The sequence below is a fragment of the Thermobia domestica genome, chromosome 3 (genome assembly GCF_964235325.1).
Source record: "Thermobia domestica chromosome 3, izTheDome1.hap1.1, whole genome shotgun sequence".
Taxonomy (NCBI): domain Eukaryota; kingdom Metazoa; phylum Arthropoda; class Insecta; order Zygentoma; family Lepismatidae; genus Thermobia; species Thermobia domestica.
This window is the reverse complement of record NC_137456.1, coordinates 343,295,967-343,308,483: the sequence shown is the minus strand read 5'-3', so window position 1 is coordinate 343,308,483 and position 12,517 is coordinate 343,295,967. Positions and strand designations below refer to the sequence as shown.

General features: G+C 36.0%; 1 protein-coding gene across 5 annotated transcripts in view; it reads left to right on the top strand.

Moving 5' to 3' along the window:
* Pdzd8 (PDZ domain containing 8) overlaps positions 1-12,517 on the top strand; it is a 110,432-nt gene that overhangs the window by 35,240 nt on the left and 62,675 nt on the right. For all 5 annotated transcript variants that reach the window (XR_014130755.1, XM_081752861.1, XM_081752863.1 and 2 more), the window contains exons 7-9: positions 4,726-5,087; positions 10,088-10,307; positions 12,260-12,483. Coding sequence is in view for 4 of the 5 variants with exons in the window: in XM_081752861.1 (XP_081608987.1) it covers positions 4,726-5,087; positions 10,088-10,307; positions 12,260-12,483 (806 nt within the window). In the remaining variant the exon portion in view is untranslated. The remainder of the gene's footprint in view (positions 1-4,725; positions 5,088-10,087; positions 10,308-12,259; positions 12,484-12,517) is intronic.

The window sequence follows — 12,517 nt, the reverse complement described above, 5'->3', positions numbered from 1 at the left end:
CGTAAAATAAACTACTAAAAATATAATAAGAATTTTATGAAAATTAAGAGACGGTTTTATGAAAAAATACAGTATGTAATGTAATGGCTCTCATTGTTCAACTATACGGAAGAAATTATTTGTTCATAATCTTTTAATACTGGGTACAGTAATGGGATTATATGAATTAAGAGGAAGGCAAGTCTTTACTTTGGACATTTCTTTCAATGAATTGTTCAATGAACCGATTCGTAACGAAGACGGAAAAGAAAGTGCTCCGCGGGGTTCCAACCAGCCTTCACTCGCTAACACTCGCTCGTCAATATTATGTGAATTAAATATTATACTTTGGTACAAAAAGGAACCAACCTAGCTACTACCTTATATACAGTAGGGTCTATATGGGTGAAGAGGCAAGTTCTTAAAACCGAAACCGAGAGATCAAATCGCTAAATCGAAGAATAAAAAAAATGAAATGACCATAGTAAAGACTTACCAGGAGTAATTTGTGAAATCTTTGATAAATGTGGAGAAAGGAATTTTTGATCTGTATTTCACTTTTCGGTACCTGTCAAAAATACACAATGTACGGTAATTGGTATATTACAGTCTCTCAAGTGCAAGGAAATATGGTATCGTTGAAAGGAATTCGTTTAGAATCAAAACTATAAAATTAGGCTTATGTGTCTATGAATTAACATTTGCGGCTGTAGCTGTAGCTATAGAAAAATGAATAATATATGTATACTATGCTAGAACTTAATATATTCATACACCATTAAAATTTGTCATTTACGTGCAAATAGCCGCATTACCGATAGTGCAACTATTTCAATTAAGCTACATAAACCATGTAATATTTAAGCACAAATGTCTTTATAGCATTATTAAAGAAACTATTTGTTTGTTTTCCCTATACTATTTTAAATTCTATTGCATACTCAAAGAACATAACGTAAATACATTTGTTATTTGCGTAATATTTTTATATTCGACTTGTAAAATCACTAATTTGTATGTTTATCAAGTAAATTATTATAAAATCAGTCCACAAATATATTTACTTAAACAAAAATATTAAGAATATGCCTATTAAAATTTTATTAGGTCATTCTACGAGAAATCGCCATATTAAGCACACAAGTATACTAACGTAGTGTACATCCTCGCACACTACGCACTATGCACTCGCACACTTGTGAACTTGGACCTTTTGACGCACACTAGGTGACGTCACTTCCGGAAATAAGTGTACTTTAAATGTGCACTTGTATCTTTTGGACACGGCCTAAGTGTATTAGTAATCTAATTATTTTTTGGATCAAAGGATCCAATATATTTCAGACAGAAATTTTATTGTCGGCCTTATATCTGGAGAACTACATATAGTATAGCCAAACCAAAACTACCACTTAGAAACGGCATATAGAAAGGTTTTAAAAAAAAAAAAAAAAAAAAAAAAAAAAAAAAAAAAAAAAACAGTTCGATGAGTAAAAGAAAGGCACATACATTATCATAGATAAGGACGGAACAACGCTAATAGAAGTGGAGCAGATAACAAGAAGATAGAAGGAATTAAAAATGAATTAAAACCATCAATTTTACAGTGCGAATTTGACAATGCTTTGGAGAAAATTCAATATGGTAAAGCCCCAGGAATAGATCAAATACTAACGGAAGTGATTAAGAATCTCGGAATAGCAAAAAAAAGAAACTATTTAATCATATTAATGAAATGTACATCTTGGGAAAAATACCTAGAGACTTCGAGAAATTCATATTGGTACCTATTCCGAACTCTTTCGAGACGGAAATGTGAAGAACACAGAACGTTAAGTTTGCTTTCCCATGCATTAAAAATACTGTGAAAAATTATCGCACAACGAATAGAGGGGAAGATCGAAGAACGGTTATCGGAGGATCAGTTTGGATTCAGGACAAAAAGAGGAACAAGGGAAGCAATACTGAGTCTACGGCTTATCATGGAACAGCACATCAGAATAAACAAACCAATTGTAATAGCATTTGTATATATAGAGAAAGCTTTTGACAACGTAGATTTGAATATCATATTCAGAGCGTTGAAGAATCTGAAAGTAGATTACAGAGACAGAAGAATAATATACCAACTTTATAGGAACCAGACAGCTGTTATAGGACGAGATCAGAAGGAAGTAAGAATAGGTAAAGGAGTGAGGCAAGGATGTGGACTTTCACCTCTCCTGTTCAACGTCTATATAGAAGAGGCTATGAAAAATTCTTGGATAAAAACGAGAAAGGCGTAAAAGTAAATGGTTAGGTTTTCAACACAATAAGATTTGCTGATGACACAGCATTGATAGCGGAGAACGATGAGAACATGCAGAAAGCACTTTCAAACTTGAACGACCAACTGGAAAAAACATGCAAAATGAAGATAAATAAGAAGAAAACGAAAGTGATAAAGTGCACAAGAGCAGGACAGGAAGGGGCAAACGTATGGCTAGATGGAGATAAAATCGAAGACGTTAAGACGTTCCCCTATTTAGGAAGTCTCATATCCTCGGACGGAAGAAGCGAAAAAGAAAGACGTTAAGTTCCAGAATAGCACAGGCTAAACAAGCATTCAATAGAAAAAGAGGACTACTAACATCAAGAAATGTGTCGCTGGACGTTCGTAAACGGTTTATTAAGACACTGGTATGGAGCGTGGCGCTGTACGGATCAGAGTTGTGGACATTGAGAAAAGCTGAAATATCCAAGCTGGAAGCATTTGGAATGTAGTGTTGGCGCAGAATGCTGCGCATATCATGGGCCAAAAGGAAAAATAATGAAGGCGTACTAAAGGAAGCTAATGAAGGACGACAGATCGTGAAGATAATAGGAAAAAGAAAAAACAGCATGCTTGGCCATCTTATTCGGTACTCCGATTAGATCACTGTGCTGATAGAGGGAAAGGCAGAAGGAAAACCAGAAAGAGGAAGATCAAGGATAGAATATCTAGATGCAGTTACGAAGAAGAGGCCTTATCAAAGTATAAAACAGTTCTCCCAAGCGAGAGAAAAGTTTTAAAATTTTCATGTTGCCCATCAACCTATGGTTGAGGTGAACAAGATGATGTTGCACTTAAATTGAATATTGCCTGATGCAAGGAGTATGTCTAGCATATCTTTGGCAAATAGACAATGCACACATGTGACGCCAAAAATACTAAAATTCTTAAGATAATTTGGAATCCACGACTTCCATTTTCTGGCAAGAAATTACTATCTTTTGAAGCAATATAGTTGAGTGCAGTGTTCAGTAATGCGTAAATTATTACTTATGTGCATTTTTTTCTGTTACAGAGCTTGAAAACTCAAATTGACCATAGAAAAGAAACCATAACTATTCTGTCAGGCCTTGTTTTCATATTTTGAACTAAACACAATACACTGAGCAAGGCTATGTGATAATATGTATAAAACAATCACATAATAGTTTCAACACAATAAATGTGTCTTCATCAGACTTCCACTCTCGGCTACGTGGAAGTTGGTCCCCTATTATATACTTCCTGGAGATCAACTTTTAGGCTCCTCCCCTTCATTAAACAGTAACATTTGAGTTACTCACTTTCACTTGTACAGCTGCTCACTTGTCCAATTAAAAATTTACGTTTTTGCTGGATACATTGATGTCCTCTAATTATCCTTGTTGTGTTTCCATATTAATTTGTTCTTTTCATTCTTCTTCATTTTCCTTTCTTGTTCTTTAAGTAGAATCTGCTGCCATTCTTTATTTATCGCGAATCGTGCACTTCAATTCATTATCTTGTCTCCTGCCTTCATGATTTCCCTGACTTCTTTCCATTTTCTCACCAATGTCCTGTTCTCTGCTTCTATGACCTCTGCTCCTTCCCACGCTATCCTGTGGTTTCTCTTTTTCTGATGCTTATATATTGCGTTGTAGTCCCTTTTCAATCTTATGTCATCTTTGTGCTGGTCTATCATCTCTTCGATCTTCTTTGTTTCTCCTGTGTAAATTTTTGCAACACTTCGCGCATCCCACTCAATATATTATCCCCCCCCCCCTTTGATCTTTTTCCACTATTGCTTTTCTCTTGTTTTTTCTGACTACTTCAATTTTTCTGCTCCCTCCTTTCCTGTACGTCCTGATTCCTGCTTTCCGAAATATCCTCGCTGTCCTCGTAAATTTTTAATTAGACAAGTGCTCAGTTGTGCACGTAAAAGTGAATAACCCAAGTGTTACTTTTTAATGAAGGAGCGGCGCTTAATTTAAAGTTGACCTCCGGGAAGTATATAACAGCTGACCAACTACAAAGTAGCTAGAAGGAGTGAGAGTCTGATGAAGATACAGTTATCATGTTGAAACTGTTACGTGATTATGTGTTTTATATATATTATCACATAGCCTTGCCTCAGTGTATTGTGTTTAGTTTGACAGAAGGAACTAGTGCAGACAAAAGATAGAAAGACCCACGCCACTGAGGAGAAACCCAGTGAATTGATTAACTGCTGGATTCGAACCTGTAACCTGCCAATTACTAAGTAAGAAACATACTCGTTCACCTACCCTACATAGTACCATATCACCACAGACATCAAAGGAGATAAAACAGTTGTGCTGTTGTTGTTATCACTATATTGTTGACAATATATAGAAGTTTTTGCTGAATCACATTCTGTAAATAGCGCTGACGAGTTTTCGTATTGTCAGTATAACAGACGACTTCAACTATAATTTTTTTGTTTTCTGTTTTGGCAGATTCTATGCCATGGGTCGAAATGGTACAGTCCGACACTTCCAGTTACATAACCCTCGATCTGAACATCACAAAACAATCTTCCAGTCAACTAGGTATCGTCTTCAAACAAGAATTCATCTTGGGGAAATACAAGCACTGTGTCATGGTGGAAACTGTGATACCCAATTCACCAGCTTACCTGGCTGATGTTCGTAAGAATGACATTTTGTTAGCAGTGGATGGGAAGACGGTAACGTCTTTGAATCACGCGGCGAAGCTCTTAAAGAACGCTGGAGAAAGGTTTAATGTCCGAGTCGAACGAGTGATGAGTCATAAAGTACAACAGCAGGAAGAGGTCAAAGAAAAAGATCTGCTTGAAAAGGTACGTGAATATTAAAATTATGGTATACTATATTTGCTCACACAATTTACACCACCACTCGATTTTCAAAGGATTATTTTATTTTTACTTACTACTTTTCAATATAGTATAAATTTACAATATGGTATATATTTTACTTCCATATATACCTATCTATTGTGCATTTATTGTGGTAAAAGATTAGATGTGATAGTATTATTGTTGATGAGATTATATATTAAAAAAATGTTTACAAGTTGAACCACTTAAACTGGCCCCTTGTTGTAACTTCTAAAGTAATTGACAGAAATTGCTAAAATTTTGTTACAAATAAATATCAGAATAAAGTAAAAAGTTTAACATACTCGACAATATCACCAAATTAAGTGTTACCATCTCAATGTAAAGTTTTTGTTTTTCAGATAGCACTACATTAAGTTATTACATATTTCAATTCATTTGTAAAACGAAACATTAATATACCACACTTTTTTTGTTCAGTGTTGCCGGCTAAGAATCCTATACTATCACAAATATCTAAATTTCAGATTACTCTACAACAATAATAAAGCAGCTGAGATGAACGAGGCAGTGCATATCTGAAGTAACTTAGTGTCGGATACTATGACCATCATACGATGCATTTCGAATAAATAGGAACAAATTACAATATTTTTTAAAAATATCTTTTTATACAAGCTTTATTTCGAAAAAGTGCTTAAATAAGTATTATATCTAAGGAGTTAGATGGTTTCCAACAGACAAAACAATGAATGCCGTGTACAGCAATTCGATATCTCAAACTGTTCCTGAGATATGATAAACAAAGACAAGGTTTGAAACATTGCTTAAAATTATTGTAAATATAACTACCATATACTATCGCAGTAATGTTATACGTAGATGCAAAAGAAAGCAATAATTCTCTGGATCAAAGTAGTAAGTCCAGGTTTTATCACCCGTCACAATGTCTGAAACCCTCTTAGACTCCACACTTTGAAATTTCTGAAGCATGTCTTGACACCATTCCACTTTTCTGCTTTCGATTTTCAGTCAAGTTGTGTGGCTTCTACCCAGATGAAACCTTTCTCACACGTTTATGCAGTATGGTTGAAACACTCTGCGTACTAATCCCAAGAACACACTCGATGCCACTGTATGTCACTCACGAATCGTTCCTAACCATCTGCTCCACGGCATCAATGTTTTCCACTCTCACTGCTGTTGAGGCCCTTCCATTGCACCCCTCGTCTTCTAATGAGGTCTGGCCTCGTTTAAATTCTGAAAACCAACGAAACATTGTTGCACGCGATGGTGCACTTTCCCCAAAGGCTCGTATCAACCTTTCCAGCGACTCCGATTCATTTAAAGCACATTTATAAAGTCATACAGACTCATGGCTTTCGAATCCTTTCTTCCCAACTCCATGGCTGCGGTATAAATGGTGGCAACTCCGGCCACCTAGCAACACTGCTCACCACATCATATGGAATGATCGCCTGTAACGGTATTGTGTAATTTTTATATAATAACTTGTATTTACGGGCAAAATGTGCGTTTAAAATATGCACAAGCTGTTCAAAAGCAAGAAGAAGAAAATATAAAGAGAAATAGATATAATTTCTTTTTTGTTATTGTGATTGATGTTCTGTTGTGATAGTGTTATGATATGTTTTGTAAGACGTCATAGCAACGGAAAACATATAATAATATATAGAGAATCCATCTTGTGATATATACATGTACAATATTTAAAAGTGTGTAAATGTTTAATTTATTACGTACTACAATAAAGAAAGGTAATATCTAAATGAAGTGTTTAGATGGATTTTGATAAAACAGTAACATAGATTATATAAATATACAGACTGAGGACTATAACGACATATAAAATATGAAAAACAAGCATTAAGCTAATTACAAACTGGTGTTTTTCATAGTAATACGCATTTAGTGGTCGTTATACATCTCGAGACTGGGCGAGTGTACTTATAAAGGAGAGGTGCTTCTGATGCAAGCAAAATTTTATTCCTGCAGTGTCCCGTTTGGCTCTAACTCAAAACTTTCGTAGTTATCCTCGTACTTTGATTCTAAGACGTACCCTGATTCAAGAGAACTTATTTGTTAAAAATAATACATATTTGCATAATTTGTTTATTGTAACTGGCGATATCAACATTGCTGTTAATTGATTCTGACATCCACATTACACTTTATCTCCCTCCAAAAAGCGAATATGGAAAACAAGAAGTTATTGGAGCTAGAGGGAAGAGAGAGAGAGATTGGAAATAATTTGTAATTAATTATAGCTTCAATAGACAGTTAGCTGCATACGTCAATTAATATTCGTCAATTAATATTCATTCGATAGAAAACACTTTGACAGTGGCGGGTGCTACTTCGTTGTGGTAGAGGCTCTACACACACACACACACACACAAAAAAAAAAAAAAAAAAAAAAAACTGTGATTCTGAAAGATAACCCATGATATAGAACAACGTTTGTCGCTTATTTAGAAACTTTGTAGTGGGGACTACTTCTATTAGTCAGAATGTTTTACAAACTATCCTACTCTTATTCCCTTCGAAAACAAATTTATAATTTTTTGGTATAATGTTTCGAGTATCGGTTTTTGAGTTTCTATGCAGACGTTTACATTGGTGCTTGTATAAGTTTGCATTAGTTGATCTGACCTAGTAACACTAGTTCGTAATGCACGATACCGCGAGCATATTGATGCAATGGTAGATGTGGTTGTTTGGGAATAGGTTCATGCAATAACAACCAATGCGTGACGTTAGCACTGTGTCCAGGGGGAAAAAAAATCCTTCCATTGACGAGTCAACAAAGAAGCGTTCGGACTTACTTATTTCGCTTTCTGAACCACAGTGGACTCATCGTATCGCTTTATACCGTTTCCCAAGTGATAAAAATGGTTTCAAATGACTTCTCCGCTACTGTTGAGTACTTCTGCCAATGTGTTTCACATATTGTGCTATCATGGGCCTCAGTATTCACGTTGAGTCGTCGTTAACTGGCTTCGTGCAAGTGAATAGACCCTTATTTGCCGAAGCAAGCAAGAAACTCTTATATACCAAACGACTCACGTGTTAACGGTCGCCAAAGGAGGGCATGGCTAAATGGTAGAACGCTTGAATGGTGTGTTGGGTTGGATTCCTTGTTCGATCTCCGGCCAAGTAAGTTTGTAGTGGACAACATAGTGCCCGTGGGTTTTCTTGGGGTGCTCCCGTTTCCTCCCACTGCCTCAATCATCTATCTTCCTTAGCCCAAAGGACGTAATCGTGGGACGTAAAACTGAATTATTTCCTTTCACTTTTATTCAATGTGTGTGTTTTCTCAGTGTTATAAGAACACGAAAGTAATACTGTATAATGAAGAATACTTGAAAATGGGTTTCACATGGTGTATCGATGAAGGATGTCCTTTACCGTAATGTTTTGGTGTGTGCAGAAAAAAAGAAAAGAATGAGTGTCATGTAGCATTATGTCCACTAATAGGGTATCGCCATAGGCAAAAGGTTGAAAAGCGCTCCTCTATAGGCTAAATGAGACGGTTGATAAATGAAAGTGAGTAATAGTGAAAGTGTTAGTAAAATGAGAGTGTGGGAGGAAGCGGGAGGAAGAACCCTCGAGAAAACACACCGACATGACGTTGTTCTTTCATGTCGTTGTTTGACAAGAAAGGTAATAGATATATCACGTGTAATAATGATTAATTTATTTACTTTCTTTGTCAATAGTGAGATTATATAGGACAAAATCTATAGTTTACAGTAGGATCAGAACTAAGGATGGGCAAAAACTCTTTTTGATAGAGGACTGAAACCGGTTTTGATAGAAAATCGAATCTTTTTTCTTTAAAAAAAAAACGTGTTTTGAAAGTTTTCATAAACCGGTTTTGGTTTTTCTGAAAACCGAAAAACAGGTTTTTGTACTCGCCACTAATCAGAACCACTCTAGTGCATCGATACTCCCTAACAAGAATAGAACTGGGACCTCGTACATCAAAGGCACACGCGTTAGCCACTAGGCTTAGTGGTAGAGCGTTCACATCTGGTGCATAGCGTCCTTGGTTCGATCCCGGCTCGCGCGGAGTGAATTTTGTGGTGGACAAACACCACGTGTGGGGGGTTTTCTCGGGGTTCTCCCACTTTCTTCATTCCACCATTTCATTCATTTATCATTATTACCGTCTCCTTTAGCCTACCCGGCATAACCGTAGGACGTAGAACTCAAAGATTTCATTTCACGTTAGCGACTAGTTTATCAATGGAGGTTTCGTCTAATAATGAGTTTATCCCATACCGTGTATATTATTATTTATTTATTTTGAACCAAAATGTAATCTATATATATACAAATGAAAGTGACTATGTTCGTAACCTCGCACCGCTTGATCCACCTGACCGATCTTGATCAAATTTTCAGCATAGATGAGATTCGGGCCTGGAATTCTTTTATCATTTCACTTTGAAGGTGCAACTTAGGGGAGAGGTAGGATATAAGAAAATAATAGAAAATGACCGATATTAGTGTCGAATTCATAATTTTCAAGATTGCTGAAAGAAACAGTAACACTTCCGGTGCCATTTAAATCTAAATTCAGCCCACGTTAGTAATATTTAATTTTTACTGTCATTTTTACCAAACATATGCCAGTAGGAGTTGTGCATTTATTTTTTTTATTTCAACCCAGCGAAGCGAGTAATCAACGCAAGTAATAGATGAACTATAATCTTCCAGGAAAAAAAAAAAAAGATGTGCTTCCCTGTGGCGAAAGAATTATCCAAACTGGTTGTTAATTTCGGAGACTATCGTGAAGACACTTAGTCGTATTTCCTTATTTTGTATTGTGAGATAATTTTAAGGGAAATAAAAGTTATCATTATGAACATACCTGTACATGTATCTCACATGGTTAAAATAAAGAGTATTTTCAGTCGAAAGTATTAAAAAGTCTGATTTTTATTTATTCATTTATGTGTTTAATTTCCTTTTAGGAAAGTGAAGATGCTTTAGACAAACTTTCAGTGAAAAGTTTATATCCAAATGGACACCGCCACTCCGAAGGGGATGCCAGTAAATTATCGGAGTGCGGCAGATTTTCGCTTCCAGGTTCTCCAGTATTGCAGAGGGGTAATTTGAGGAAACGCCAGGGCTCAGGGGATAAAACTGATAAAGAGAGTGATAGCAGTAGCTCAGGTGCTCCATCGCTACCAGGTAAACTCATGTTTCTTCTTCTATTGTATGTTTCGTTATGTTGACAAAATCTAGTAACAAATTGATTTGTTCTGAAAAAGTCCCTGGAGGTGGTAACTGCTGCACTGTGTCTCAAAATTGATTTTAACTAATTGTTTCCTAACTTCATGATTTTTGATTTTTAAAATTTCGCGATACATCGCTTGTGAAGGGGAGGGAAATCGATTAGCACTGCTCTGTTTGGTATGGCGCCAAGTAGCATTGCACATTTTCTATTTATTGGAGCAAGCAGAGAACAAAACAAGTAAGATTAACACAAATAACCGATAGTGATAGGAAAATTCATACAATAACCACGTTTAGTTTAAGAACCCTTTTCTTCTCTGCATAAAACAGCTATGATAATCACATGATAGTAACAAGAGTCCCTATGTAGTAAAATGGCAAGTGTCAAATGTCAGCTGAGAAGAATTTAATAAACAAACAACAACAGAACCAATAAGAAGAATTAAATGAATAACAGAAACTTTTGTCTTCAAATTCATTTTAGAAAACAAGAGTAAAAATTGTCACCACCTATTTTTTGGCTTAATTAATAAACGAATAAGGGGGAATTAATTAATAAATTTTATTCGTTATATTTCATGAACATTATGTTTCAGTGTTTACTTTCGTTATTGCGTTTTAGACTTTCTTCCCTCCTCGCGTCGCCAGTTGGCTAGATAAGGTTTTAAATTTACATAGTTCGAACAATGGACTACTGTGTTCTTCCTATGAGAGCGAAGCCGTTCTCAGACGTTAGAATGATTTGGGAAGACGTCACCAGTACCATGTGGATATTTCTGCCAATCATAGATGAGTATATTGAGCTGTTTCAATATGGCGAAACCGGACAACTCTGACCTCGATTAGCCCACGTTGAGAAAGGGTTTCCGTGCCTATACTATACTACCAGGTTACATTGAGCCTATACGTGGCAGTATGTTAGCGAGTACATGTATCATATTCAAGTTTGTGATATAGATTGGTGCCTGTGTAAACTTATATATCAATCAGTGCAAGATATAGCTAAGTTGGTACTTCCCATCAATTGTAATTATCGATCATCTTAAAGATCATGCACAACGAAATATATTCAATTTTACGCCAGCGTTGTAGTATCGTGAAAGAGGAGCACCTAGTTGCTTAACGGACCTTGCGAGTAGCCAGCGAAGCCCGAAAGATAGTACACTGAAGAGCACGAACTATCATCGGAGAGAAGAGGATCTACTGACAGCTAGCCTCCCTTACTCATTAGTGTGGCAGTGTGAATGTGTTGATCGCGAACGTTAAATAATTAATGAATCACCCAAAATAGCGATACAGCTGCACTTTGGCGCTAGTCGTAAATAATAGTATAATAACAATAAATAGACCACTTGAAAGAGATGACGAGATAATGTTATAAGGTGGATACTTAATCTCACGCATGAGTAGTCAATGAAAGGTTGTATTTCATGTTTGGTAAATTGTTATCTTATTTTTGTAACTGGTAATATAAAAGCTAACATATTTCAGTATCTACGTTTACAATATAATTCTTTAATACACGTTTACATGCTGAATTTTCTTTAATGATACCAGATCATAGGCGAGTGTTTACAGTTAACTATTTCTATTATATTAAAAGTGTACCTTACTTCACGCTGGATGTGCCTTCAGCCCTAAGTGAAGGAAGTGCATCCATAGGATGCGGTGCAGATATTGTGGTGAGCTGAACTTGTTTTACTCAGAGAGAGAGAGAGAAAGAAAAAAAGAAAGAAATGTAAGTTAAAGTCTACCAACATATGTTTAACCCCGTATGTATTTCTCGCCGCTATGAAATACCACAATATACGGCTTCATTATTTAATATATATACAGTATATATAAAGTGTTGTGAAATATTCAGTCAAACTGAAAATTGTTACACTATTTATTTATTTTATTTGCAGGATCGCCATCCAAGAAACCCAGCCTATTTAACCGGCCTAAACAATCTCCCGAGAATTCTACTCAGCCAAGTCCCGAGCAGAAGAGGAAGTCCATTGACATGTCCGTTACAAGTGGTAAAAGTGCTGAAAATATCGCAGAGGAAGAACAGGGATCGGAAGCCGCCGGAGACTCGTTAGAGAGTAATATTCAAATGCACAAAACGAAAGAATTACCGCCACATCAAGTAAGTAACAATAACTTCATCGTTGTCATTAGGA